At 39.0% G+C, this 27,958-nt stretch overlaps 1 protein-coding gene across 2 annotated transcripts in view; it reads left to right on the top strand.

Moving 5' to 3' along the window:
• The window catches only part of MAN1A1 (mannosidase alpha class 1A member 1), a 223,129-nt gene that overhangs the window by 105,416 nt on the left and 89,755 nt on the right, over positions 1-27,958 (top strand). For both annotated transcript variants that reach the window (XM_065400578.1, XM_065400579.1), the window contains exon 4: positions 5,810-5,890. In XM_065400578.1, coding sequence (XP_065256650.1) covers positions 5,810-5,890 — 81 coding nt within the window. The remainder of the gene's footprint in view (positions 1-5,809; positions 5,891-27,958) is intronic.

Below are 27,958 nucleotides of genomic sequence, written 5' to 3'. Positions count from 1 at the left end.
AGAGAAGTTTGTGGAGGCTTTGTTTTTAATTGTATGAGTGTTTTTGAGGGCAGTTTACTTTCCTTTCATTAAAGAGATGTAAGGGAACAGAACAATTTACTTCTACCATGTGTGCTTCTTGTTCGTTTCACCTTGCTTTGAACAATAAAAACAGGCTTATCAGTGCTGCAGAATATGTATTTAGTAAACAGATGTGATGTCTTCCTTAGTCTGCATACAGTTCCCAGAGTATTTGCTGCTGCTTGGCAAAGCACTAAACAGGACCAGAGTGAGATAAGACAAGTCTTTCCAGTGTGGCTAATGCATTAAAATACACTTTCCAGTAGACAAGTTCAGCAAACCAGAGTCTGAGTATTTTTATTGAAGTTTTTGTTTAGAATGAAATCTTTAAACGAGCTTTATCTTTAGCCAGTCAACGAGGCACTGCTGGTACATTCTGCATTAGGCTGGTGAAGATAATGAAAAGAATGGTATGACAAAATGAAGTTGGGAGAAATACCTATTCATATGTGCCGATGAGGATAACTTAGTCTCTGCTGTACGTAGTTTTACAAAGGGAACATCAAGGATCAATTTCTCCTGACCTTAAATGCGATTATTTTCTTCCTAAGGAAAGAAATGAGCAAAAATCCAGTTACTTCTCCTCAGGGATTCTAATAGGATGGTATAATACATTAAACAACTTTTCAGACACCCTTTTGAGTGATCAGTTGGAGGTATAAAAGAGGAAGGAAGACAAGGGCACATGATCTGAGGACCAAAAATAAGAGCCATCCTTTTGGTGTTTGCAAAAATGAGGAGGGGAGGGGTCAGCCCTAACCAAAGAGGCCTTTTCAGTTGAAGCTGGTTAATAGTTTGTCCTAGAATTCTTTGGCCCTGTTTACAAGTTTCTTTCATGATATGCATCTTAATTTTCAACTGGTCCGATGGAGAAAATAGCTTTGCCTCTTGCCTTATATGCATCCTTTGAACAAATTATAAATGAGTAGTAGGATAAACATAATGGAAGGAAAATAAATAGGTATGACTTTACATCTTAAATATTGCAATACAATAAATCTAATTTTACCCTGATTCCTAAGGCTGACATATCAGTAGCCTGCTGCTTATAGAATGTCTTCTTTCCTTAGAGGGAGAGTTAGAGATGGAGGCTTCTTTCAGGTGAAGATATAAAGCCTTTTCTGCTGCTTTACAAATCTCTATATCATCCACATACTTTGCCAAGGTGAAACTATCTTGGCATAATGTTCTTAAGAATAACTATCCTACTAAAGATGCAGCTCTCAAAGCTACACTCCATGAAATGTCTGGCTCCTTCATTTGTTTCATATGCTCCAGTGGATTTGAATCAAGAATACAGTAAGAGTTGAGATTGCAAACAAAGCTGCAAAGAGAGGTATGTGGATGCAGTTTTGTAAATCTGATAACTTTCAAGCAATTGTTAGTTTCAAAAAATGAACTGGAGGATCTTCATTTGGGCAAACATTCATAATGGTGGTGGAATCACTGCAGATGGTTTGTTAGTAAAATCTTTTATCTCAATTATGTGATAAAGGAAGATATTGAACAGAACTGGACCCAAAACTGATCCCTGCAGAATTCCACACGATATGCCCTTCCAGCTTGACTGTGAACCACTGATAAGTATTCTCTGGGAATGATTTTCCAACCAGTTTTGCACCCACCTTCTAGTAACTTCATCTAGGTTGTATTTCCCTAGTTTGTCTGAGACGGTGTTGCAAGACAATATCAAAAGCCTTACATCTACCACTCCCCCCCCCCCCCCCCCCCCAATCCACAAAGCTTGTTATCCTGTCAAAGAAAGCTATTAGGTTGGTCTGACATCATTTGTTCTTGACTGGTCTCTAATTCCCCAGGTTGTCCTTATTTCCCGTTATAGATTGGTACTATAGTTGTCACTTTCCAGTCCTATAGTTGTCACTTTCCAGTCCTCTGGAATCTCACGCGTCTTCCATTATTTTTCAAAGATAATAGCTAATGGCTCAGATATAGCCTTTGTCTGCTTCATGGGTACTCTAGGATGTATTTTATCAGGCCCTGGTGATTTGAAGACATCTAACTTGTTTAAGTAATTTTTAGCTTGTTCTTTCCTTATTTTACCCTCTGATCCTACCTCATTTTCACTGGCATTCACTGTTAGATGTCCAATTGCTACTATTTGGTGAAAACTGAAACAAAAAAGACATTTAGCACTTCTGCCATTTCACATTTTCTGTTGTTCTATTATTATCCTTTGTAATTTGACCTAGTTTCCACTTTTTGTAGGACTTTTTTGCATTTCAGATCATTGAAGATCTCCTGGTTAAGCCAGGCTGGTCTTTTGCCATACTTCCTGTCTTTCCTATGCAGTGGCGTAGTTAGCTCTTGTACCCTTAATAATGTCTCTTTGAAAAACTGCCAACTCTCTTGAACTTTTTTCCCTTAGACTTGCTTCCCATGGGCTCTTACCAACCAACTCCCTGAGTTTGCTAAAGTCTGCCTTCTTGAAATCCATTATCTTTATTGTGCTGTTTTCCCTCCTGCGATTCCTTAGAATCAAGAACTTACCATTTCCACTCAAGCTGCCTTCCACTTTCAAATTCTCAACCAGTTTGTCTAAATGAAATCTAGAACAGCCTCTCCCCAGTAGCTTTCTCTACTTCCTGAAATAAAAAAAATTGTCTCTAATACATTCTGAGAACTCGTTGGATAATCTGTGTCCTGCTGTGTTACTTTCCCAACAGATGTCTGGGTAATTGAAGTCCCCCATCACCAGCAAGTCCTGTGCTTTGGATGATTTTGTTTAATTAAAAAAAAAAAAAAAAGTCTCATCCACTTCTTCTTCCTGGTTTGGTGGTGTGCAGTAGACCCCCTACTGTGACATCATTAAACCCCTTTTATCCTTACCCAGAGACTTTCAACAGGTCTGTCTCCTATTTCCTTCTCAACCTCAGTCCAAGTGTATAGATTTTTGATATATAAGGCAACACCTCCTCCCTTTCCCCCCCCTGCTTGTCCTTCCTGAGCAAGCTGTACCCTTCTATATCAATATTCCAGTCGTGTATTATCCCACCCAAGTAACTTGCAGCCAGGCATTAACCTCCAGAATGTCTCTCTCTCTACCTGGGACCCCACACTTTAAAAGAAAGCTACTTGCGCCCCCAGCTCCTTCACCATTACTCCCAGAGCCCTGTAGTCTCTTCTGAGCTGCTCCGAGTCAAACCTCACAGTATCATTAGTGTTCACATGGATGAGTAGCATGATGTAGCAGTAAGAGGACTGGATGATCCTTGACAATCCCTGTGTAACATCTTGGATATCGGCTCCTGGCAGGCAGCACACCTCCCAGGAGGAGAGAATGCTTACGAACAACAGTCTCAAACCAATTTTGGAGCTAGAAATAGTGTCCAGACTTCTGTTTTGTGGTTCTCTTAAAGACTACTGGAGTAGTCCTCTAGCAGGCCTCTGTTGGGTTTATGGGAGCAGTGAGACATTGCAAATGTAGTTGATGGACCAAGTTGTGTGTCAGAATATTTTTCAGTATTGGCAACAAACTTCTTGAAGACACTTGATGACCAGGATAAGCAGGTGAATGATTGGCAGACAGATGGGATGGGCTTAAACAGCAGGCTGCAACTTTATTATTATACTTCAGGGAGGGCTGCTACACTTCCTGACCTCTGCTCTCTGATACCAGGCATTAATTGGTTCCTGTGTGGGTTACACGGCTGTGATCAGAAAGCAAACAGTTATTCTGGGTAGACAAGGGAGGGTCTACCCATTGACTAAGCTCTGTTGTGAAATCTTTCTGCCCTCCTCCCACAACTTCCCCATGTAAGGTGGGGGAGTGGAGTGACAGAGGCCACAAGGTTGGATGGGGGCAGGATCTCAGGTCTGAGACTTCAGGTTCCACCTTCCACCCCACTGAGCATGAAGTCCAACTGCGCAATCCTGGGTCTCATTTACGTCTGCGCGATGGCCCTTTCAGACTTTACCCTCACTAGCCATGGGGAACACCAGTGATTAGCATGAACTCATCTCACACCCACTAAGCCCTGGTACCCATCTGCTGCCTGACCCAGTGCCTGGTCAAGGGGCCAAATGTCTGCCACAGCCTATGTCAGATGTACTCTGTTATCTCTAAGAAGCTCAGGACCATTGTTATGGATATCCCTGTGTTATCACTGCCCTCCCTCTGAGCTCCCAAAATAATCCTGGTCACCTCATGGTTCACATTTTTTAGTGCTTGCCCCCATGCAGGCTTACTCAATGCTTCCTTCGTCAAACTCCTCTTGCAAACATCTGAACAAACCAAGGGCGTGTGAAGCCATGACTGCATAATCCACTCTACATCTCTATATGTCCTAATTCTTAAACATAAGAATGGGCAAAGGGAAAGATACTGGAAAAAGTAGTCTCTTATATCTAGAAGATTGGCAGGGGGTTCTTGGGAATAGATAGATGGTGAGCCCCACCCAAGTTACTGGACTTTAGGCTGACTTTGGCTTTTCTTTCACATAACATTATAATTTTGGAACAGCCTCCCAAATAATCTCTTAAACCCATTCTATACCGTGGAGCATTCCATCTTTTATGTTCATATGTCACTGATTTTAGTTCTATATTGTTTATGCAGTCTTTTGAACCCGTTATATATCTTTTAGAAGCTGCATATGTTTGTGTAGCACAGCCTATTTATTCTACAGCCAATTCTTTATACGCTAATGGCACTACAAAAATATGATTCTTGCCAATTGGGAAACTCACTAACTTCATAGTAGTTTTTAACCACTCTAGCAATTGACAGCCACCCTTGTGCTATTGCATTCCTTGGCCCCTGCCCTAAAATTCAGATCTTTCATCTATAATACAAACTCACTTAAGGTGTCCTTGTGCTATCTGAATGTGTGACAGAATCATTAGTACTAATGTGCTGACCTCTCTGGCATTTTTAACTGAAGCGTCAGCTAAGTTCAGTTCTGCAAAATGAAGGCAACATTTGAACAGAATATTTTGAGAGCAATCAGGCACTAGGTTAAGTAACTTTTAAACGATCAGTATTCAGAAATCCTACATCTCTCATTGAAATGATATTATCAAATTATGTAGGTTGTCATACACTTTAGAGGAGCAGGCATGAAGAATCCATTGGAAATTTTTCCCTGTTAAAGCAACTTCATGTTCCATGAAAGCTTATACATAATATTGATATGTAAAATCACATTGGGCCAAGAGCATCTGGAGAAGGACTGACATTAGAAATGTGAAAGATTATGTGCTTTTATTATTCCATTTTTATAATTAATACATCTACTCAATGTAATTTCTCTTTTAAACAATCTATTAGATTGAGAGCAAACCTTGGTCAAGATGGAAGTCTAACAAAAACATATTTGATCTGGGAGCACATTCTGTGCACAGGTACTGAGTCACTTGTAGGAGAACACTACTAGAGGAGAAGCATACCAAGATGTGGGGCACTTTAGACACAACTGCGGAGGGATCAGAGCTAGTCAGTACTAGAGTTGTACAGCATCTTTAAAGTAAGGAAGAAAAACTAACAGTGTTATGCTTAGAATCATTTGTTTCCCTCTTCTGCGTGCTGACATTTGGTATTAATGGAGTTTAACACTCACAAAGTAAGGTGAAGGATGGTGAACTTGAGATATTTCTTCTGCTATAATTGATATTGTGAATACATTATATATAGCATGCATTAGCATGCCATTGTGTCCTTATGAAACTAACACTGGATTTTTTCGTATGAAACTGAGGTTCAAACTCTAACTATATGTATTTATATCCCTAGAATGCAGAAATTTCAGTTTTTGAAGTAAACATCCGTTTTGTTGGTGGACTGCTTTCAGCATATTATCTTTCTGGGGAAGAGGTAAGATTATCTATCTGCATTGTCAATCTAAACTTCAAATCATCCACATGATTAGCATTGGATAATGTATTATTTCCTCTCCATTCTCAGTGTTGAATTTAAATGGTGTCTATTCTGTTTGTTGCCATGGTTTTTGAAAATGCTGACTGGGTCCACTCTGAAAGTCGGCCTGTTGAAGATTTGTGCTCCCCCCACCCCCAAGGTTATTGTTTTGTATAAATCTAATGAATGGGGAAAATGTCTCAATTGTAAAACTGTGATAAATGTACATGACAGGTGTTACATTCAAGTACAGAGTAGTGAAGTTTGCTGATGCTGCTGGAGGTGGGTTTGGATGACATGCTTCTCACAGGCCAGTTTGGAGTGTATTGTCATCCACTCGCACAATGTACAACTCTGACAGGACTAATTATTCATCCAAGTGTTAGCAAAACTGCAGTTGGAAGATATGACTGGAGAAACTATTGATATGATTGGAGGGGGAGCGGAATGAATGAATAACTGGCATACAGATGCCAAAGGAGACCCCTAAAAATACCACTGCTCAGGGGTCTTAGGTGAGTTGGTATGAAATTTGGGAGAGTAGGCTCCCTGTGGTATTCTGGCCAGCTGCAGGAAGAGAATGAAGATGATCGTTGTGTAGTTTTTAACTTTTTTCCTGATCCTCAGTTGTATAGATATGGAGGACGAAGAGCTGGAATTTGTCCTCTAATCTCAAACAGAGAGTGGTGTCAATCTTTACTTGTTTCTCATAGCTAGTCTGGAGGCCTCTGGGACCACAAAGGCAGTAGCCCCTCCTAGCAGTAGTTTCCAGTGAAGAGCATGCTGGCAACTATTGCAGAAGCCTTGATAGCTGCTGCTAGATATTTCTTCTTAACTTCCTTGCCAATGTTATGATGCTTGTTTTTCTTGAGCAAACCCAAGCAAGCACTCCTCAAGATGCTCTTCACAGTGGCAATTACACAGAAGGCGTTGGGTTTATAGTTAAAATTCTAAAGGTTCCATGTTCAGACTCCCCTGTTCAAGTTCTCTGAAGCAGTTTATACTTTCGCATAGATACATTGTTCCAAATTCAACATTATTACTGATAGAAAATCCCAGAGGCTGGAACTAACCATATTTTTGTCTTTAGTAAATAATGTACATTTTAACTGAGATGTTTCATCTGACACTTGAAGGAAATCAGCCATCATTCTACCATAACTTATTGACCTAGAGTAATTTTAGAAACAAAAATATTGTTTTTTTCTGATTAAATAGTTATACTCAACCAATAATGTCTCTTCCACCAAAGCTGCTGCTGCTCACAAACTCTGGTGAGCTTTTCTCAATATAACCTATTGTTAACATTTAATTAAGCAGTAGTAACAGATGTGGAGAACATTTCTTGGCAGTTAATGACCAGCTAAAGGAGTAAAGGGCTCTGAACTCAATTTGTCATTAACTGCCAAGAAATATTTGACCGTTATTAGGTCTATTCTAAACCATCAAAATATAAACATATAAAGAGAAAATTAATGATCTTGTGCGATTATGCATAAACACACACTACTTATCATGGATACAGTATTCTGTTCTAGTACTTACATTCCTCTAGAAATTACTTACCAGTATACTAACTAGTATTCTTATTTTTGTCAGACAATTCTGAATTGACAAGTGTGAGATCATGAATTCCCTAAACAGTTATCTAGTTTAAAGAAAACAGTTTCTGTTGGCACTCCCCAAAGAAAAACTTTTGGCTTATTTTCCATTCTCATTTAGAAATATTTTGATTTTGCATTAATAGATAATTTTCCACTTCAAATTCAGCTACTTGAGTTCTCTGAACTGCTATCTAGAATTATGTCATGGGGTAGCTGCATATCTCTAAGATGTAGACTGGAAAGAACTTACGTTAGTTCATCTGAAAGTCTCTGGGATGTTGGTCCTTTTTTCCTGTATTAGAAATGAACATTTTTGGACTTCATGGTCTCATTATTCATTTCAGAAAATCAACAAGGTATGGTTGTCCCTGCAGTTGTCAGGTAGCTACTTTTTGTGTCCTATGCTCTGGCTGCTTGGGTTCTTGAGCATAATTTATACATGGCCACTGTTGAAGCTTTATTTGAAACACCTTTTTAAATCAAACATTTCAAAGTGTAGGAATTCTTTTCCTCTTGACAAAAATGCCTAATATTAATAGAAACAATGGTTTTGGTGGTAATTCTTTTGCCCAGTTAGGTGGACTTCTTTTCCAGCAGCAAATAAGTTGGTTTATTAAGCAACTGGCAAACGATTTATGATGTTTCAATACAGACACTCCTCACTCTTTCTCGAGGCTAAGTATTAGAACTTACTTTAAAGTACAGTGGTCATTTACCTGTCTTGTTACGAGATATAACTTGTGAACTGCTTTGAAGATATGTTTGGTTTTTTTTAGAACACATTTAAATTTATTTTCTTTAAAATATATGCCCCATGATTGTTTTTCGTGGCTTTAATTATGCCCGCACCCAGCTTATGGCAAGGGAAGTGCTACATATGCACTCCCAAATTGCTCTACCAGTGTCGTCAGACCAAATTTGTAACAACCCTGATATTCAAGTTAGACTTAAACCCCTCCCCTCCTTTTATCAAACTAGTAGTTGTAGTAATGGTTTAAGTTCAGTGTCTTGACATATTTCTGGTTGGCCTCTTTAAAAAGATTCTTACGTTTCAGAAACCGTGAACTGCAAATTATCTAATGAAGGTAAACTCTGGAAATGATGATTAAAAAGCTGAACATGGCAAGCTTTAATATAATATAATATAATATAATATAATATAATATAATATAATATAATATAATATATGACATGTTCTGTCTAAAAAGATTTTGGGGAAATAGTCTTCATGTTTAAATGATAAATTTATGGTAATTGCTTGGGAAGGAAAATTTTAAACATATCCTTTATTGAATATTTCTGTATTGGTTTTAATATCTTCAGCCACAGTTCAGAATAATCTTTGTAATACCTCTATGACCCTTACTCATATGAGTAAGCCTTTGTAAGTAATCAGAACAGCTTGTGTGAGTAAAGTTTGGAAGATCAGATCCTTGGCTCTTCCTAGTCATCAGATTGCCTATGAAAAGTGTAATGTTGATGTGTTTTTTTTCAGTACTGTAATTAAAGGCAGCTTTGGTTATGTAAAAAGAAGTTACATAATAAAGTTATAATAGCTTTGGAATTAAATGTCCATAGTTAACCTAAAATTGCAACATATTGCGTGTCCCACAGTTATTTGTAAATTTAAGTTTAATCATAATTAACAAGCAATATTGTAACACATTGAGTAGATTCTAAAACATTTTGCTTGCACTAAAATTCATTCAAATAAAATCACTAATATAGCTCATTTTTAAAATGTGATAGACATTGAGTACTTTGGTTGTCTGATAGCCAAGTGTTTACGTGGCATATTTGACACATCTTGTTGCTGTAATTACGTGAAAACCCACTAGAAAAAAAAATTCGTTACTGGATTTAATCAGGCTACCATGAATGATATACAAGTATTAAAACAATTAGATTTGAAGCCAAGAGATCAGTTTGTATGTGGGTTTAAATGTTAGTCTTAAAATAGCGAGAACACACAAGAAATGTCAAACGTGACTAAGACGAGCTAAACTTTTCATCAATGTTAAGAGAACTTCAAGTATTTATTGACAACATAATCTGAAAAGAAGTCTTAGATTTTAAGCTCTTTTCTTTTGTTGTGTGTCTGGATTACTACAAAATATTGTGTATGTAACTGAAGACTGTTTCCTTGCTATTTATCTATCAGATTTGCTATGGATTAATGGAGTTCATTTATGAGGGAGGAATTAGGGATAAAGTTGAATTGGGGTTGGGAGAGAGGAATCATCATTTGTCTGGAAGTAATAAAAATCTTTGGGAGTTTTGTTTTGCTTTCCTTGAGGGTGCCACTAATACTGATTTTCCTCTTTAGTTTGACCACTCTCTTACAGTTCATATACAGTTAGACAATGCATGTATTATTTTATCTTCAGTTCTGCTTATGGCATGGTCACTATAGCTTATAATAGTGGGCCAAGTTTCATGCAAATTTTTGCTTAATTGCTAAAGGAATTAAAATGACTAAGTCTGTTAACACAGTATGACTGACTGTGATTCCAGTTCTTGACTACCACTATGCTCTCTTCTTTATTGTCCTGGGAGGACAGCTACTGAGGGAGGACGGTGTTAGAGCTGCCATGTGATGGCCACCATATGCTGCACCCATAAAAGGTTTTGCTGGAGGGGAAGCTTCCTGAGCATGCCTCACCATACCTTCTCCCTGTCCCCACTCTCTATTTTCTGCTGGTGGGAACACCACAAACTCCTATCTAGTCATATGAACAAAACTAGTTTTTAACAACTTTTTGGAGTCAAGCTCTTGATCTGCTAACAATAACCAGAAACTGAGCGGCTAACTGGAATCCCCACAAGAGCTATCCTACTACTGCTTTGCAGCACTGCAATCCCAGGTAAGTCTGGAAGAACTGTGGTCTTATTATCAATAAACATGATAGCTTCCCTCTCAAGCTCTTGTCATTGATAACTATACATGGATATTAGAAAAATGAGAGCTGTCCAGAAGGGACAGGCAGTTTTGACTTACTCTTTGATTTTTATCATTGGCTGCTGTTTTTTAGTGATGAATTTTCTTCTAGTATGGGCACTCCTTTCCTATTCCTCCCACACCTGACAGGACAATAACCAGACTTCTTGTTAGATTGGGGTGGGGGGCGGGAGGGAGGGGCTCATAGATGGTCACACAGTATAGGGCACTTGGACATCCCAGGTAATCAGGAGAAACACACATCCCCTGGAATTCAGAGCCATCTGAGAAGCATGCAGGGCATTCATACCATTAATCCAGTCTCAGCACATTCTCATAATGTCAGACGACATTACAACTGATCTGCATAAACAAACAGGAAGTAGCAAGATCCATTCCGCTGTGCAAACAAGTGGCCAATTTATAGAACTGGTATATCAAGAACCACAACACCCTGTCTGCAGCGTACCTTGCAGGAACCCAGAATTCACTGGCAGACAGACTCAGCAGGCACTTTAGCTCCCACTCGCAGATGGTGGCATACAGCTAAGTGGTGAACAGATTCTTCACTCAGTGGGGAATCCTATCCCGCCTTCCAGACAAACAGGAAATGCAACACATAATGTTCCATAGAGTTAAAGGCCAGAAGGGACAACCTGATCATCTAGTCTGGCCTCCTGTATATCACGTCACCAATAGCACCCACACATTAAACAACTGAAATTAGACCTTCATAGAAGACTAGACTATTACATGCCACAGGCAGAAAATAGGAAGGACCGAGGTGCACCAATGCCCAACACCCCTGCAATGCCAGGGAAATGATTAAGTGAGAGACACCTGGATAATCCTGGCAAGTGATCTGCACCCGTGCTCCAGGAGAGCTCAGGGCTAGTTCTCCAGAGACGATGATTTTCTACTCCCTTGGATAGATGGTTTGAACCATGTCTTTCCTCCTATCCTGCTGCTTCCTCAAGTAATGTGGAAGATTTGACAGGACAGAGCATGAGTTGTCATCATGCCCAAATGGCCTAGACAATTCGGGTTCCAAGGTCTTCTGCATATGTCAGCCCAGCTGCCTGCCCATCAGTGTTCTTCCCTTCCTAGACCTCTTGACTCAATAGAACGGTAGGGTCGGACATCCCAATCCAGAAGCTCTTTGCCTCACCTTGTTATTTGGATGGGCATTGGATCTAGAACATTCCTGTTCTGCAACTCTGCAAGCCATTCTTACTAATAGCAGAAAGGAGCTCACCAGAAAATGTTACCTCTCGGGGCCCAACACCATCATATGTCCCCCGAGACAACAGATATTACTTGACATATTGGGTTACCGCCTTACCCTCAAGATGACAGTTCTTTCCCTTAGCTCGATACAGGTTCACCTGGCAGCAATCGACATATCTCCTTCCAGTGCATAGCTACCCTGTAATTACTCACCCACTCACCTCCAGGTTCTCAGAGGGCTTAAGTAGAACTTTCCCACTGGTAATAAAACTGACCCCTCAATGGAACCTTAATTAACTCTTTCAACACTTATCAAGACATCTTTCAACCCCGTTAGCCTTCATAGACAAGTGAAGCACTTACTTTCCTCGTTACCTCAGCCAGACAGATAAACTGGGAGCCCCAATGGCAGGCCCTCTGTATGCAATATTTACCCCTACAGTAGTTTTGGAATTTCCCATAAACCCCCAAACTATCAACTCCCCTGTATTCTTCCCAAAGCCCCAAGCCTCCAGCGAAGAGAGAGAACTTTATTCCTTCAACATGAGATGAGTTTTCGATTGTTACCTACAGAGAACAAAACAGGTCAGAAAGTCAAACTTGGGTTGTTTGTTGCCTTAGCAAAACAAGCTTGAGGACTAGTTATTTCCTCCCAGACGGTCTTCCAATTGGATTTCTGGCTGTATTCTACTTTATCAGCTTGTACATCTTCTTCCCCCACACAGGATCTGGGTTCATTCTATAGGAGCACAAGCAGCCTCAGTAGCATCATTTCAAGAGGGTACATTTGCTTGTTATTTGCAAGGCAGTAACGTGGAGTTCCATTCACACATTCACAAGACGCCACACCTTGGTCCAAGCCTCCTCCACTGATGCATTCTTTGGGACAATGGTTCTACAAGTAGCTAGGCCACGTTGCACCCTCCTCACCAAGTAGTGCTTATCAGTCACACACAGTGGGATACACATAGGGACCAGCACTCAAAGAAGAAAGGGAAGTTGCTTACCCTTCATAATTGGAGTTTGAGATGTGTGCAGAGGATGGAACTTCTGTTTTGTGAATAATGTTGAAATTTTGAAAATGGGTTTCATTCCAAAAGGAAGTGAAAATGAAAATTAGAAATTCTTCATGAAGGAAAATTCTGGAAAAAAAATCACTTTGGGTTGATCAAATGTTTTGTTTTGATTTTGACTATATTTTAGAACTTTATTTAACATTTAAAAAATTTTTAAAAAGAAAAGTTTCAAAATGGAAAATCAGAATGTTTTGCTCTGAAAATGTCTACAGGACATGTAAACATGGTTGAAACTGTTCCGTTTTTTGTTTTTGTTTTTTCTCTCTAAAACTAAGTTCCAGTAAAGTCAACCTGATTTCGTGAAGTGTTTTGGTTCTTATGGAACTGCATATTCTGGCAGACTATAGCTGAGTTGAAATTTCTCCGACTACCTGTGTTTGGCATTCACATAGCTATAAGTTAACATCCCAGGAAGATGATTGTGGACAGTTTTATATTTTAGTGCTATTGTCTGTCAGCAAAATTAACCAAGTACAAAGGTTTATTTTGTCCATTGCCGCTAAACCCCAATTATCTGAAATTCAGATGATCAAAAATGTGAAAATAGACAAAATTATGATTTTAAGGAATGTCTCCTGAGCCATTCAGACAATCAGAATGTAAATGTGATGTTAGTCACAAAATATACTACTTGTGTATGAAATGTAGATACGAGATGAAAGAACTCGTCACTTAAATGCAAATTTGTTACTTTTATTATAAAGTGTTCCACCATTCAATAAATTATTGCTAATTATACTTCATTTTAGTTTTATTCCAGTTTAATGATATGTTGAATATTTAATTGATCAGTACTATAAATGGCTAAAATATGAGCAATCTACAGAAGACAAATAGAAACAAAAAGATACGCTATCCTGTTGTGTGCATATATTATAAAACAAAAGCAATGGTATTCTAGTGTTTAATCTTTTTTGGTGACTTAAAGAACAAGAGTAGCCCCTTACTTGAAAAGGGGGACTAAGAAGTGTTCCTCTGCTCTGACACTGGCAAGCTTTCCAGAGAACAGCTCAGCTGTGAAGGAAGTTGCTCTTTTGTTTCCTCCGCTCACAAGCAAACTGAGGCGTATACCCATTTGAGGAGGGTAGTACAAGGTAAGTCTCAGGATAGGTTTGATGACGGGGAGGAATAAGAAAAATATGTAAGACTCTAGACATGCTTACATTATCTGTGAAAATTTAAGAAAAAAATCTAGTCCCTTTTCCCTATAAAGAACACGAGAACTCTTCCTAGTCAAGAGTAAAGTAAAACCAGGCTTTTTCTCAGACTCTGAATATTCTCTTGTCAGTTCCCTTCATAGCCAATAACAAATTCCTCAAATCAGCCTGCAAGTTTGAAGATGTTTCCTAAATATATTCAGTAGTCAGTCATGTGCTAAGATTCTTCTGTTCTATCAGGCTTTATTTCAAGGATCCTTTTGACACACATTAATTCAGCTCATCACAATGGTGATCAGTTTTAGCCGGAACCCTCACTTCCTTCTGCTTGTAGGTCACTTGTTGCATGGATTGGGAAAGTTATTAAATTCAAGTTTCAATATATGGGGAGGGGAGAGGAGGAGGTAGAGGGGGGAACTGCTTAAGTCTATAAACCACATTTTCCTGACTGCAATTGATGCCACGTGTTTTGTCTAAGCAACACTAAAAATGTCAGTGCAAAATCAGTATTATGGCTAAAACATTGAGCTGGAGATTTTGCTTCTAAACTAAGGTTTACCCTTAATTTTCCCTTCAAGGACCCAAATTGTGAGGGTACCAGCTACCATTTAAAGAAACTTAATGAGTAAGCATTTGCTGTTCCTGACAGTCATAAGGATAAACTGCAGTCTGCCAAGCCCAAGTATTTTTCAAAAGCTATCCTGTCAGTTTTCACCGTAAATACGAGAGCTAAAATTATTCTACGATTAGGTTCAGTGCTTTAGTTGACAATGTTCTCCAGAGTCACTGCCCTCTAAGATCACTACTTTGACAGGTTACTTCTAGGTCATAGATCTAAAGGAAAACTTGACGCTACAAGAATGTAAATCCTGTTTGGCGACTGCCTGGAGCAGAGCTTCTCGTCTGTCTCAAGCCTGAATAAATATCCCTTCAGTATTTTTCTTTAACAGGCTCTGTCTGTTTCTTTCTCTCCTGGGGTGGGGCAGATTGAGATTAATTAAAATGTTGCAAACGATTTAAATCAGTAGGGGTACTTCAATAAGTCAATTAATGTAATGTGCAGTAGTAAGTGAAACACCTTACATTTACACTGTCACCATTTACCTCACCCCTGAATGTGCTCTTCTCTGAATTTTGAGTTCTAAACTCATGTGGGTGCACTTGATGATCTTGAAGCTGGTGACAGTCCTCTCTTCGTCCAGTAAAACAGCCCAGCCAAAGCAACAAGGAGCAGAGCAATTCTAATTTGAGATCATTCCAAGCTACACACCACCTCTGAAAACAGGAGTTGTTTAAAGGAAGGGTCAGTATTGCTGGATTCTGGTTAGAGGATAAGATCACTTGGTCTCTTATCAGACTCAAGCAACCCCTTAGTTTTTTCGTTATCTCCCTTCCCTTGCAAACACTTTCCCAAACAATAAAGGTGGTGGTTACTCACAATGCCTTCACCGCAAGCCCACCTCAGTTTTGGGCACAGCAACAGTCTCTGCCTTGGTTCCAGTGAAGCCCAGCAACAGCCACCATGGCTCCCTGCTTGGTCAAAACCCCAGCAGACTCTCACCAGTAGCTTCTGGATCTCCCACCAAGAGCTCTCCCTCCAACCCCTGCAAGGAGAAGTCTGTCTCTCTTGCCCAAGGCATCACTGAATTTGTAGTCTCCACGGCTGGACTGCAGCACTCATGTTCTTCCCAACTGGAACACTCTTAATTAAGTTCAGAGGCCTCTCTAGTAACTATAATTAGTAACTATAGTAGAGGCTACTTTTGGGGTCAGGAAGGAATTTTCCTTCATGTCACTAGAAGGGTCCTTAAGGGTATTTCACCTTCCCAGCATGGGGTACAGGTCACTTGCAAGGGTAATGAAGGTATATTTCACTTAACTGAGCAGGGGCCTTGGGCATTGGTGAACCTGACTCTGTCATGTTCTTTTCCTGTGGCACCTAGTAGGGGTTGTAACACTTTGAGCTTGGTGTAGGGATGGCTGGGTGGTGTCTAGTGGCCTGGCATGTACAGGCCATAGTTTGCTCACCCCTGTATTAGGCTGTCAGCTGCATTTGCAAGCTAAGGAAAGAGTAGGAATAAACAATCAGTTTTCAGAATGGAGAGAGGTGTATAGTGGTGTCCCCTAGGGGTCTGTCCTGGGACCGGTCCTATTTAACATTCATAAATGATCTGGAAAAAGGGTTAGAGAGTGAGGTGGCAAAATTTGGAGGCAATACAAAATTACTCAAGATAGTTAAATCCAAAGCAGACTGCAAAGAGTTGCAAAGGGATCTCACAAAACTGGGTGACTGAACAACAAAATGGCAGATGAAATTCAATGTTGATAAATGCAAAGTAATGTACATTGGAAAACATAATCCCAACTATACATTCAAAATGATGGAATCTAAATTAGCTGTTACCACCCAAGGAAGAGATATTGAAGTTATTGTGGCTAGTTCTCTGAAAACATCCACGCAATGTGCAGTGGCAGTCAAAAAAGCTAACAGCATGTTAGGAACCATTAGGAAAGGGATGAATAAGACATAAAATATTAATACCCCTATATGAATCTGTGGTATGCCCATCTTGAATGCAGCATGCAGATCTGATCACCCCATCTCAAAAAAGATATATTGGAATTGGAAAAGGTGCAGAGATTAGGGGTATGGAACCACTTCTGTATGAGGAGAGATTAAAAAGATGGACTTTTCAGCTTGGAAAAGGGGGGACTGTGATAGAGGTCTATAAAATCATGAATGGTGTGGAGAAAGTGAATAAGGAAATGCTATTTACTCCTTCACATAATGCAAGAACTAGGGGTCATCCCATGAAATTAATAGGCAGCAGGTTTAAAACAAACAAAAGAAAGTATTTATTCACACAATGCACAGTCAACCTATGGAACTCTTTTTCCAGGGAATGTTGTGAAGGCCTAAACTATAGCAGGGTTCAAAAAAGAACTAGTTCCTGGAGGATAGGTCCATCACTGGCGCAACACCATGCTCCCTAGCCTCTGTTTGCCAGAAGCTGGGAGTGAAGAATGGGATGGATCACTTGATTGCCTGTTCCGTTCACTTTCTCTGAAACACCTGGCATTGCCACTGTCAGAAGACAGGATACTGGGCTAGATGAACTGTTGGTCTGACCCAAAATGGCTATTCTTATGTTCTTAAAGCAGCAGTATTCAAGGTTTTTCAGAAGACCTTAGTTCAGTTTTGTTAGTAGTCTCTTTGGAATTGTTTCCTCCCTTGAGAGACCAGTTGTCTAAATTTTGCAGGTATGGCTAGGTATTTTTGCAAATTAATGAATCCTGGAGATCATCATAATCTAATGGGGTATATTCTCTAGTTCAGGGTGTGACGTTGCAGTCTATATGGTTTTATAAAAATATGCTAATGAGTGAATATAATGTAACTGGAATATGCTTCATGCAAAAGTTCTCTTGTAAGGTATCATTACAAAGCTTATAATCTACTGAGTGTGATGATCCTATTTGTATAAATGTACCACTCTTGTACCTGAAACTAGAAATATGAAATATTACTCTGAGGGCCTATTGTAATTATGTAAAGTGTGGGCCATTAATGGTGGTTTGGAATCTTGATGACTCCCATTAAGTAGGACCATTGTCTGCAAATGGCTGTTTTACCTGTAAGTGTTCCTGTATACCTGTGTGCTGGCAAGTGGGCAATGAAGTCTTGCAGTGACATGTGATCATGTCACCTGAACTGGAATCCATCTTTAACCTGGTGTCTTTCCATTGAGAAGCAGGGGGTGGGAACCCAGTGAGGGACAAAGGATTCCCGCCTTATGCAATAGATATATAAAGGTGTGGAAGAGAACAGAGAGAGAGAGGAGAGCCATCATGAAGAATCCCCTAGCTACCACCTGAGCTGGAACAAGAGCTGTACCAGGGGAAAGAATTGTGCCCAGGCCTGGAAGGCGTCCAGTCTGAGGAAACTTACTGAAGCATCCCTGATGGTGAGATTATCTGTATTCAGTTTGATTAGACATAGATTTGCGCATTTTATTTTATTTTGCTTGGTGACTTACTTTGTTCTGTCTATTACTATTTGGAACCACTTAAATCCTACTTTCTGTATTTAATAAAATCACTTTTTACTTATTAATTGACCCAAAGTATGTATTAATACCTGTGGGAGCAAACAGCTGTGCATATCTCTCTATCAGTGTTAGAGGGCGAACAATTTGAGTTTACCCTGCATAAGCTTTATACAAGGTAAAACGGATTTATTTGGGTTTAGACCCCATTGGGAGTTGGGCATCTGAGTGTTAAAGACAGGAACACTTCTGTTAGTTGCTTTCAGGTAAACCTGCAGCTTTGGGGCAAGTAATTCAGACCCTGGGTCTTTGTTGGAGCAGACGGGAGTGTCTGGCTCAGCAAGACAGGGTGCTGGGATCCTGAGCTGGCAGGGAAAGTAAGGGTAGAAGTAGTCTTGGTACATCAGGTGGCAGCTCCCAGGGGGTTTCTGTGATCCAAACCATCACACAAGGCTCTGCTGAACCCAAGATCCTTTCCCCCCTTATTAACATACAAAATCAATATGAAACTCAAATGTTCTCACTCACATTGGCTGCTTCTAGGGGAGTGGTCCCCAAACTGGGGTGCACCCCACTGGGGGAGGGCATGGAGGAACATTCAGGGAGGCATGGGGGGGCCCAGGCCAGCCCTCCTGGGGGGCGGAGAAGGAGTGACACCCAGCCCGGCTCTGCCGCCAACTCTGCTCTGGCCCTGCCCCAGCCGCAGCTCAGGCCTCAGCTGTAGCTCTGCTCCTGGCTGAAGCTGAACCCCCAGCCTTGACTCGCAGCCACGGCTCCACTCCCAACCCTGGCCACAGCTCTGGCTCCGGCTCCAGCTCCGGCTCCAGCCCCGTCACAGCGCCCGGCTGCGGTCCCGCTCCTGTCCGCAGCTCCTGACCACAGTTCCCAGAGGGAAGGGGGAGTGTGGACAGGTTCTATTATGGGTAAGGGGGGGGCATGACAGAAAAAGTTTGGGGACCACTGTTCTAGGGTGACTCCCTCAGGATTACTCAGCCTATATCCCGGATCTTCTCTTTCCAGAGAGTTGCTCCCATCTCCCTTTATATCCAAGTGCAGAAACTAGTCACCTGCATCCAGGGCCGGCTCTAGATTTTTTGCCAAGCATGTGTTGGCTAATTTACCCAAAGCCTGAGAAAGGAGTATGGTAGCATCATACCTCCTTGCTCATACCAGCCTTTTAAAAAGACTGTAACCATGAAGTTGGAAGCAACTCGCTCATGTCGAAAGATATTAAAATGAAGAGTTAAAACAAATTGGTGCCAAAACGCACATTGACTTGACTTTGTGGTTTTGTCTTCAGAAAATGATGGAACACTTGGCCAATAATTTTGCTATTAAATTAGTTCTAAGTAGCTAATTCTTCATGCCAGCACATTCAGAACAAACATTTTTCTCCAAGAGATGAACAAGGGGAAAATTTAATGAAGTCTGGCTACGATTGTCTACTTAAACAGAGTAATTAAATAGTGGGATAAAATATTAGTGCTGTGACTTGATCTTGAAAATATGGTGTATGAAAGAAGGTTTAGTGTTTCAGAATATACTTCTACTAGTACAGTACAGTATTACAGAAGAGTTGTATTAAATACTAGCTGTAGTACCTTACTGTCCTAAACCTAGTGCCTTAATTGTCCCCTTGCTTTTGCCTGAATGATAGCATATCTCTTTAAAATTCTCTGCTTCCATCTCCTTTAGTTCTGACAAGACATATTGCAATATAAAAGTGTACGTAGGGTTCAAGTCATAGTGCAGAACAGTTTTTTGACATTGCTACCATTGTTTAATACAGAGAATAAACAGTTTTTAATGTGCTCTTGCTGTAATTTGTAGAATGATTGCTCCTGTTTCAACTAATCAAAAAGGAGGTAGTAGGTGGTGTGACTCAGTGTGTACCTGTAGTGGTGAAGATTTCAAGACAAAGAAGGGTTGGAAGTAACTTTGGAGCAGCTGGAGGAAGCAAAGAGATTGCATTGAATGGGGAAGGGAAGTGAGAGAGGTAACTCATACTATCTGTACATGCTAATACTTTGACTCTTCATAGACTCCTCCAGTTATGGTTTCTGGTCCTCCAAACATGAGGATCATTCAGAAATAATATAATGCTCATTTTTCAGCTGCAGAAGAAATAGAATGTTCTGGTTTTATTAACAGAAATAAATTATAGGTTTCAACTGATGAGTGGGTACGTTTTTAACGTAATTAGAGAATTTCGAGAGCACTTAAGAATTGCTCATAAATTTACCACATGTTGGCAACACTGCACTTTATCAATACATTCATCTCAGACTCGAAGTAAAAATTTGGATGGCAATTACCTATTTACCTTTTGTATTCTATTCCCTTAACTTGTTATTGGGCAAGTCATAAAACTATTGCTCACAGGTGATATCCTTACACTAACAAAAAGAAATAATGAATCTCCCTCATGATTTAGAAACTTGATCTCTTGTTGCTCTCAATTAGATCACTTAGTCCCCCTCCCTTATTGCTTTCTATTTATTTGTGTACACAAACTGCAGAAGACTTCACAATCCCTATATTAAATTCAATAAAGGGTACAGGCACTTAGCATTAGTCAGACTTGTTTTGACAAAGCCAATACGCGTGGTGTCTTAGATGTCAGGTTTTACCAGTCAAATGGACTCTAGCCAGTGATAGCTCACCTCTTTGAAAGAATTCTCAGTAGTAATTAAGAAACCAGACATTCAGGAGAGGGTGACCATCCTTTCCTACCCTGCAAGAGAAAACACATGGTCATTTAGTGCCTCGTCATAGATGTGCCATATGAAGGTGATGGCCAGAGTTTTCTAAGATGTGCTGAATATACTAACCTTTAAAATGTTGCTTGCCTGAAAATTGACCCTCTCTAAAAATGGCATCATGGGGTTCCGTGTATGCCTCTCAGTCATTTCTATATCGGATTACAAAGAGATTTTTTTCTAACTGCCAGTCCTGCCATCTCTGGTTTCACTTCTTCTCACATATACAATAAAGAATTTACAGGCTGAATTTGGCCCTTAGTAACATCTGTCCGGCCATTGCTTTTAATGGAGTGCCTGGACATCACTGGAATTCACTAAACTTTTTTGCTGAGCACAAGAAACTTACTGTCACTTGCCTAAGCAGCTATGACTTGAAGATACACACAGCACAGGTCTGTTAGCAAGAAATTGCCAATGTTTACATAGTCACTATTCAGATTAGAACCTCTCTTGAAACTGAATCAACAGATGCATGGTACATGAAGTCACAATCCTGGGTTCCGAATTTGTCTCAATTTCTACTGTTGTATACAAAGAATGGGGCACTTGCGAGTAAACGTTAGCCTCTCTATCTCATTAAAATTTTGAATCCTTGCACTATTATGAGGAACACAATGTAAATAAATAGTTTTGAAATCTGCTGTAATTTTTTACCCCCAAAACATAATAATTGTACAGCTCCACTATTGGGTCTGATCTCTGTAAGTGTAAATAAAAAATGTCCCATATTCAGTGGAACTGTTATGGAGGAAAACATCTAGAAACTGCTTCAATCATCGGTTCTTCTTTCAAACTAAATGGAAGATATGTGGCCTCTCTCGGGTGGTGGAGGGAGGCAGGGGGAAATGATGGGGGATCTCTTTATTAAAATGTTAACCTGTCAGTGATAGATACTGAACAAGTTTAGTATAATTACAGTTGTCCTATATTATCCTCTTCTGATAAGTCATCTTACTAATATATGATGTTTCTAGTATGGGAGCTCACAGCAAGAGCTGGTAATTCCTAATCCAATTTCAACTTTAGCCTTTAAACATGAAATATACAGTATAACCTCAGAATTACAAACACCTTGGGAATGGAGATTGTTCGTAACTCTGAACAAAATGTTAAGGTTGTTCTTTTAAAAGTTTACAACTGAACATTGACTTAGTAGAGCTTAGAAACTTTATTATGGAAAAGAAAAATGCTGCTTTTAACCATCTTAATTTAAATGAAACAAGTGCAGAAACAGTTTCCTTACCTTGTCAAATCTTTTTTTAAACTTTCCCTTTATTTTTTTAGTAGTTTACATTTAACACAGGACTGTACTGTACAGTATTTGCTTTTTTTGCTCTGTGCTGCCTGATTGCATGTAAACTCTCTGGTCTTTGTAACTCTGAGGTTCTATTGTATTTAAATATTACATATTCAATTTCTGCCACTTCATGTTTAAACAGAAAAGGAAACAGTTACTCTTTAAAGGAGTACTGTATTTTTTTCTTGATGCATAAACAAATCCCACTACTGTTCAGTGGAATTATACATGTGCATCAAGGGGAGAAATAGTGCTGTATAAGAACTTTGAACAGAACAGATCTTGTGCATAAATGACAGTAAAGTAAGCATTAAATGTTGACTTTTCTTGAAGGAAATATTGAACTAGTGTGTTTTAGACTTTTGAGTATAGTGCAGACTTGATGAAACACCCGTACACACATGATGCCTCACCTTACTGGCAGATAAACGGAGGAAATTTGTTGTCCTGCAGAAACCACCACATTTGAGCTGCCATCTTGCATTTTTTCCTGTGTCCATCCACTACTGTTTACAAAAGTTTAACTAAAGCACCTATTCACAACTTCTAAAAACAAAAGCACAGTTTCTATAGAAGTTGTTGGGCTCATTCCTCTCATGGAGGAAATCGAGGGTGCCAGTCAGATGGAGTGTATGCATAGGACTTCAGATCCAATGTTTCTACACTACATGAGACCTGCAAGTCTCTGTTTACCTCAAACCCTTTTGATGTAACAGTAATGAGCTCCTCTGAACAACAGTTTCCTCCACTTTTAAATTTAAAGGCAAAGAATTGTCACTCGCGAAAAATGTTTTGTTTAGAAATATATAGATTATACACTAGGAAGTGTGACTTTGCAACAGAATGAAAACAGTACTTACTATTATATGGATGGTCACCTTTATAATATGAAGGAATTCCTCAGCCCTTTGTATCCCAGGGCCAATCTCCAACTACCTGGTTTCTGTTCCTGTTCCATCAAAAGGGGAGTGTCTCAGTTTACTACTGCTTACTCCTAGTAGTTAACACTGCACTGCTACCAGTTGAGGAGCTCATTAAATCATTGTTCTGACATACCAATAAGAAATTCCAGTAATTGATACCAAAATTAATAACATTGACTGGAAGTATAAATCAACTATTATGAGTACTGAGTAAAATACTACACCTATTTCTATTGTTTTACTACAAAATTTAATATGAATAAGGACTTTTAAGAAGCATTTGTTTCCCACTAGCAAATAGAACAAGCTTACAAATGTCCTGTGATGCTGAATCTGAAATTTAACATCCCATCTCCTCATTTGCTATTGACATTAAAGAGCAAATAGGACAGCCACTGCCTGCACAAATTGCGTGCCATCAGCGCTTAATTTCAGTCTTTATGTGCCTACCATAGTGATTTAGGAGCTTATTCTATTGCTTAATCATGGCTCAAGGTCACTTAATGTCATTAGAATTAAAAGATATAGCCAGATTTATGAGGCCAGGAATGAACCTTCTGTGAGTGCTTTTTGCTGCTTAGAGAATGTAATTATTGATTCACAACATAGCACCTATTAGGTTCCTCCCTCCTTTCACACAAGCTATGCTACGAATCAATTCTTAACAGTCAGCTCTCTGAAAAGAGAATTTTATATGCAAAGTGCTACCCCTTTTTTGGATATGGTGGCTCACAACATCTAAAATGAAGTTTCTAAGTTTGCTGTTGTAGCACTAGGGTTTGGTACACAAGGCTAAAGAAACAGAAAATTAGGAAGCAGATGCTTGTGGCTTAACAGAGAAACTGTGCTTAAAGATACTCATTACTGGTGGATATGGAGCAATTTTATTGGGACAGCTGTTTCCTTAATCAGGAAAAACTCAAACCTCTAAGATGATATCCAGATGTATACTGTCTCTCTTCACAACGTGATATAGTATGTCTCCATGTTGAATATTGTATTCTTTACGTAAATGCATAAATGTTTTATGTATACCAAATAAAGTATGTTGTTAAAACCATGGAGTGTTAAGTTTCTTTCTTCCTTAGCCATGGAGGAAACAGAACCATGAAATATATTGCATTTATGTTGCACTTTTGGCCTCCTGACCTACTGTTTATCCCAAAAGAGATTAGTGGACAAGTAACATTCCATTTCTATGAGCAGCATTCCAACAGCAATTAATTAAAAAAAAAATCTGTCATAGATTGTGAGTTCTGTGCGGTATAGACCTGTGCCATATGTCTGTACAGTGCTTAGCACAGTGTGGACCAGGATCCTGACTGAGGCCTTTGGGCGCAACCATAGTACAAATGATAAATGTGATAATATCCGGTTACTTTCCACACACACACACAGGTCATGTGAAAGCAGGGATTTGACATTTACACTGGTCTGAGATCTAGGATCAGTATACAGTTGTGGACCACTGAACGTTTTAACATCTGATATCTTGCCATCTTGGGCTTCCAGCCTTTACAGTGATATAAAACATTCTGTTTCTCTTCCTACATTATAAGAATGGTACCTCAAAACTCTGTCACTGATTTATTGACACTGAGATGCTATTTTAAAAAAACTGGGCATGTGTAGTGCTAAGAAGACTATAGGGGGATCTGATAATAGTCTTCAAATGTATTAATGGCTTTTATAAAGAGGGATGGTGATCAAGAGTTCTCTATTTCCACTGAAGGTGGAACAAGAAGTAATCTGCAGCCAGGGAGATTTAGGTTAGATACTAGGAAAAAATGTATAGCTTTAAGGATTAGTTAAATACTGGAACAGGTTACCAAGGGAGGTTGTGAAATCGCCATTTTAGGAAGTTTTTAAAAACAGGTTAGAGAAACACCTGTCAGAGATGCTCTAGGTATATATGGTCCTGCTTCAGTGAAGAGGGATGAACTGGGTGACATCTCAAATCATTTTCAGCCCTATGATTCTGTGTCTTCTGGATTGTTATTCATTCATTAATTGTTGCATAGCTTTTTCAAACACCACTCATACCTGAAAATTAAATACCTCAAGCTGAGAAATTTATCCATTTGTATGTTCCTCTAACTTCATTTTCAACTGTACCAATAAACATAAACCTTAAAGAAATTACTAACACCGGTTATAAATATCAGCCACATTAGCAATTACTGCCCTTTGCCTCCAGATTAAGGGCCCTTCCTCAAAACTGTTAGGCTGTTTTTGCAATTTATGGCTACATAAGCACTTCCTGAATGTACAGAAGCATAACCAAAAGACACAGCTCAATATAATTAAAACAAAACCCTCTGTCTTGTGGTTTGTTTTATGTTTTTATTTTTGATTTGAGCCTAAAGTTGAGCAGTCACCTGCCTCACTGCGAGTTTCAAGCATAACTCTAAATTCAAAATATTATACAGTAGTTTCTCGTCCATCTCTGTTTAGTACTGTCTTCAAGTTTTTTAGTATTTTGTGCTGGGCATTACTGGCTTCCATAAAAGATTTCAGAACACAGTAGAGCTACACTTTAGTTCCCTAGTTACAACATTTCAAAAAATCATTATACATGTTAGATACTGCTAGGATTAGCAAATATGATTGATTAATTTTTCAGTGTTTGTTGCTATGTATATTTGGATTAAGCATGGGAAGCTCTCACTAATCCAATTATTTCAGTCTGATTAAGCTCTCCAAAGCCTTTTCTGACAGGGGTAACTTCATGGCACTATGTGACTCTTTTTTGGTACGATGATCATTCGAACAATAGCAGAGTAATTTCCTTTTCCTGCGGTTCATGGTATCATAAAATAGCCAAAGCTAATCTATTGAAAATGGTGGCAGCATTTTGGTTGTTACATTAGGTAACTCTTTATTTCTAAATAGAAAACACTTTCAGAACAATTTTATTAGCCTTAGTCAATGAGCAACGTGATACCAACAGCAATTTGTCTTAAGGTTTAACTATTTTGTAAAATTATGGGTACATTCCATGCTCGGACTCTCAAAATAACATCATTCTAAAAATACAGAACAGTATGTACCACATTATGTATTTTTATATGTTAAGAAATACTCCAGTATCTCATTTAGGGATTTGACAATTTATGAATAAGCAGATAAGATAAGAGTTTAGCTACAATGTGTTAAGCTAAGCAGATGATTTAAAATAACGATAACAAAGGTAACAGTAACTAACTAAACAACTAAGAACATCAAAGACCTTCAGCACTGACTGACATCTAAATTCTGGGAGTGCAGTATAACAGAATTTTTAGGGCATGGATACCAACGGAGTCTGTATGTGGAAATGTTTTGTAGACTACTACACATATTTGACTGAGTCAGGTTTCCAATATAGATATAAGATGCCCAACATACTGTTACTGGCACATTTATTTATTCACTTTTGGATTTTTCATGACCATAACTTCCTAGGTCCTATAGGAATACTGTTCCTTGCATCTGTTTAATGTGTTTCTTTACACTGAATAAAGTTAGACCAAGACTGTTTCAAAAGTTGGAGCCTAAAGTTAAGCTCCTAAAGTGCTACACCCTCTAACTTCTGTTTTTCTGAAAATCTTGTCCAGAATATTTAACTTTTGATAAGGATATTGTGCTTTTTTCACACACTTTCATATAAAAATATTCAGTAAATGTAAAGGGGCTTCCATTATAGGATCTATATCTCCCCATTTCGCTTTACTACCACCATGTATACACTTTCACATCTCACTTGCTTTTTTTGTGATGGTGAAGGGAATCATATCTTCAGCAATGTGCTAATATAATGAGTTTGATATATACTACACATCTAGAATCCTGTGGCACCTTTAAGACTAACATGTATTGGAGCATAAGCTTTCGTGGGTGAATGCCCTCTTCGTCAGACTAACACGGCTACCCTTCTGATTTAGAATTCTGTGTTTTTTTTCTCTGTATGTGTTTGTTTCCATTTCAGTGACCTATAGAGAAGCAGTTCGGAGTCTTAAGGACTTTTTTTTTTTTCATGTGTTGCCATGTTTATGATGTTTACCTTATAATCACTTAGCAAGTTATTCAAATGTTAAACTTTAACTTCCAGTTTCATCATTCTGCAGAGAATTCTTTCAGGGGTGTAGGTTTTTTATTTTATTTTATTTTATTTTTTAATCAATCAGATACCACAATGCATAAATTAGAGCGTGGAGCTGAAGGATTAGATAAAATTACCCCATCATTTCTGGTGAAGGTTAATGTCTTTTGATGGAATTACAAAATGCCCTTTAATTTACAGTAATTCACCATACTTGGCTGTGTATTATAGTTAGAATTTGTAGGAGGCACTTATTCCTCCTTTGTGTTCTGTGTTCTGTTTTCTTTTTTTCCTGATCACTTCATTAGCAATAGTTATTAGGCTAATTTGACTTTCATAGATATTTGTCATTCCAGGTAGAGGGGATCATTTTTCTTTGAGAGTGAATACGTATGCCTGTTTCATTCAGAAGAAATAAACTATACTTGGATTGTTCATTCCCACTACAGAAAATAGCTTTGCCCTCAATCCTGCAATTAGATCCAGGCGAGTAGACCTTTGTGCCCATGTGGATGTTAATGAGGTTCCATGGGAGTATAAGGGCCTGCCATCATGGACATGATTGCAGGACTGGAGTCTCTGTTTGTTAGTTTGAACTATTCAGTTCTGAATATTTGATCTACTATCTTGAAAATGAGGCTTTTATTTAAATCCACAATGATCAATTCAGTAAAAGAAAAAAGTTTCATGCGAGTACACTCACCACTTCTGCATCCCACATAAAAGCATGGTGAATGGGTGTAATCTCTCTAAATAGACTTTTTAAAAACTAATTTATTCAAACTCTCCACACATACAGTCCAAAGTTGGTGTCCAAGTTCACCAGAGCACATAATTTAAGTTCTTTGCTGAACAGGGTTGGCTTTGAGTTTGGGGGAGGTCAAAAAGGTGCTTCACACAATTTGAGAGATGAAT

This window comes from Emys orbicularis, chromosome 3 (assembly GCF_028017835.1).
Source record: "Emys orbicularis isolate rEmyOrb1 chromosome 3, rEmyOrb1.hap1, whole genome shotgun sequence".
NCBI classification, from domain to species: Eukaryota; Metazoa; Chordata; order Testudines; family Emydidae; genus Emys; species Emys orbicularis.
The sequence above is the reverse complement of the archived record's forward strand: the minus strand, read 5'-3'. Positions and strand labels throughout refer to the sequence as shown.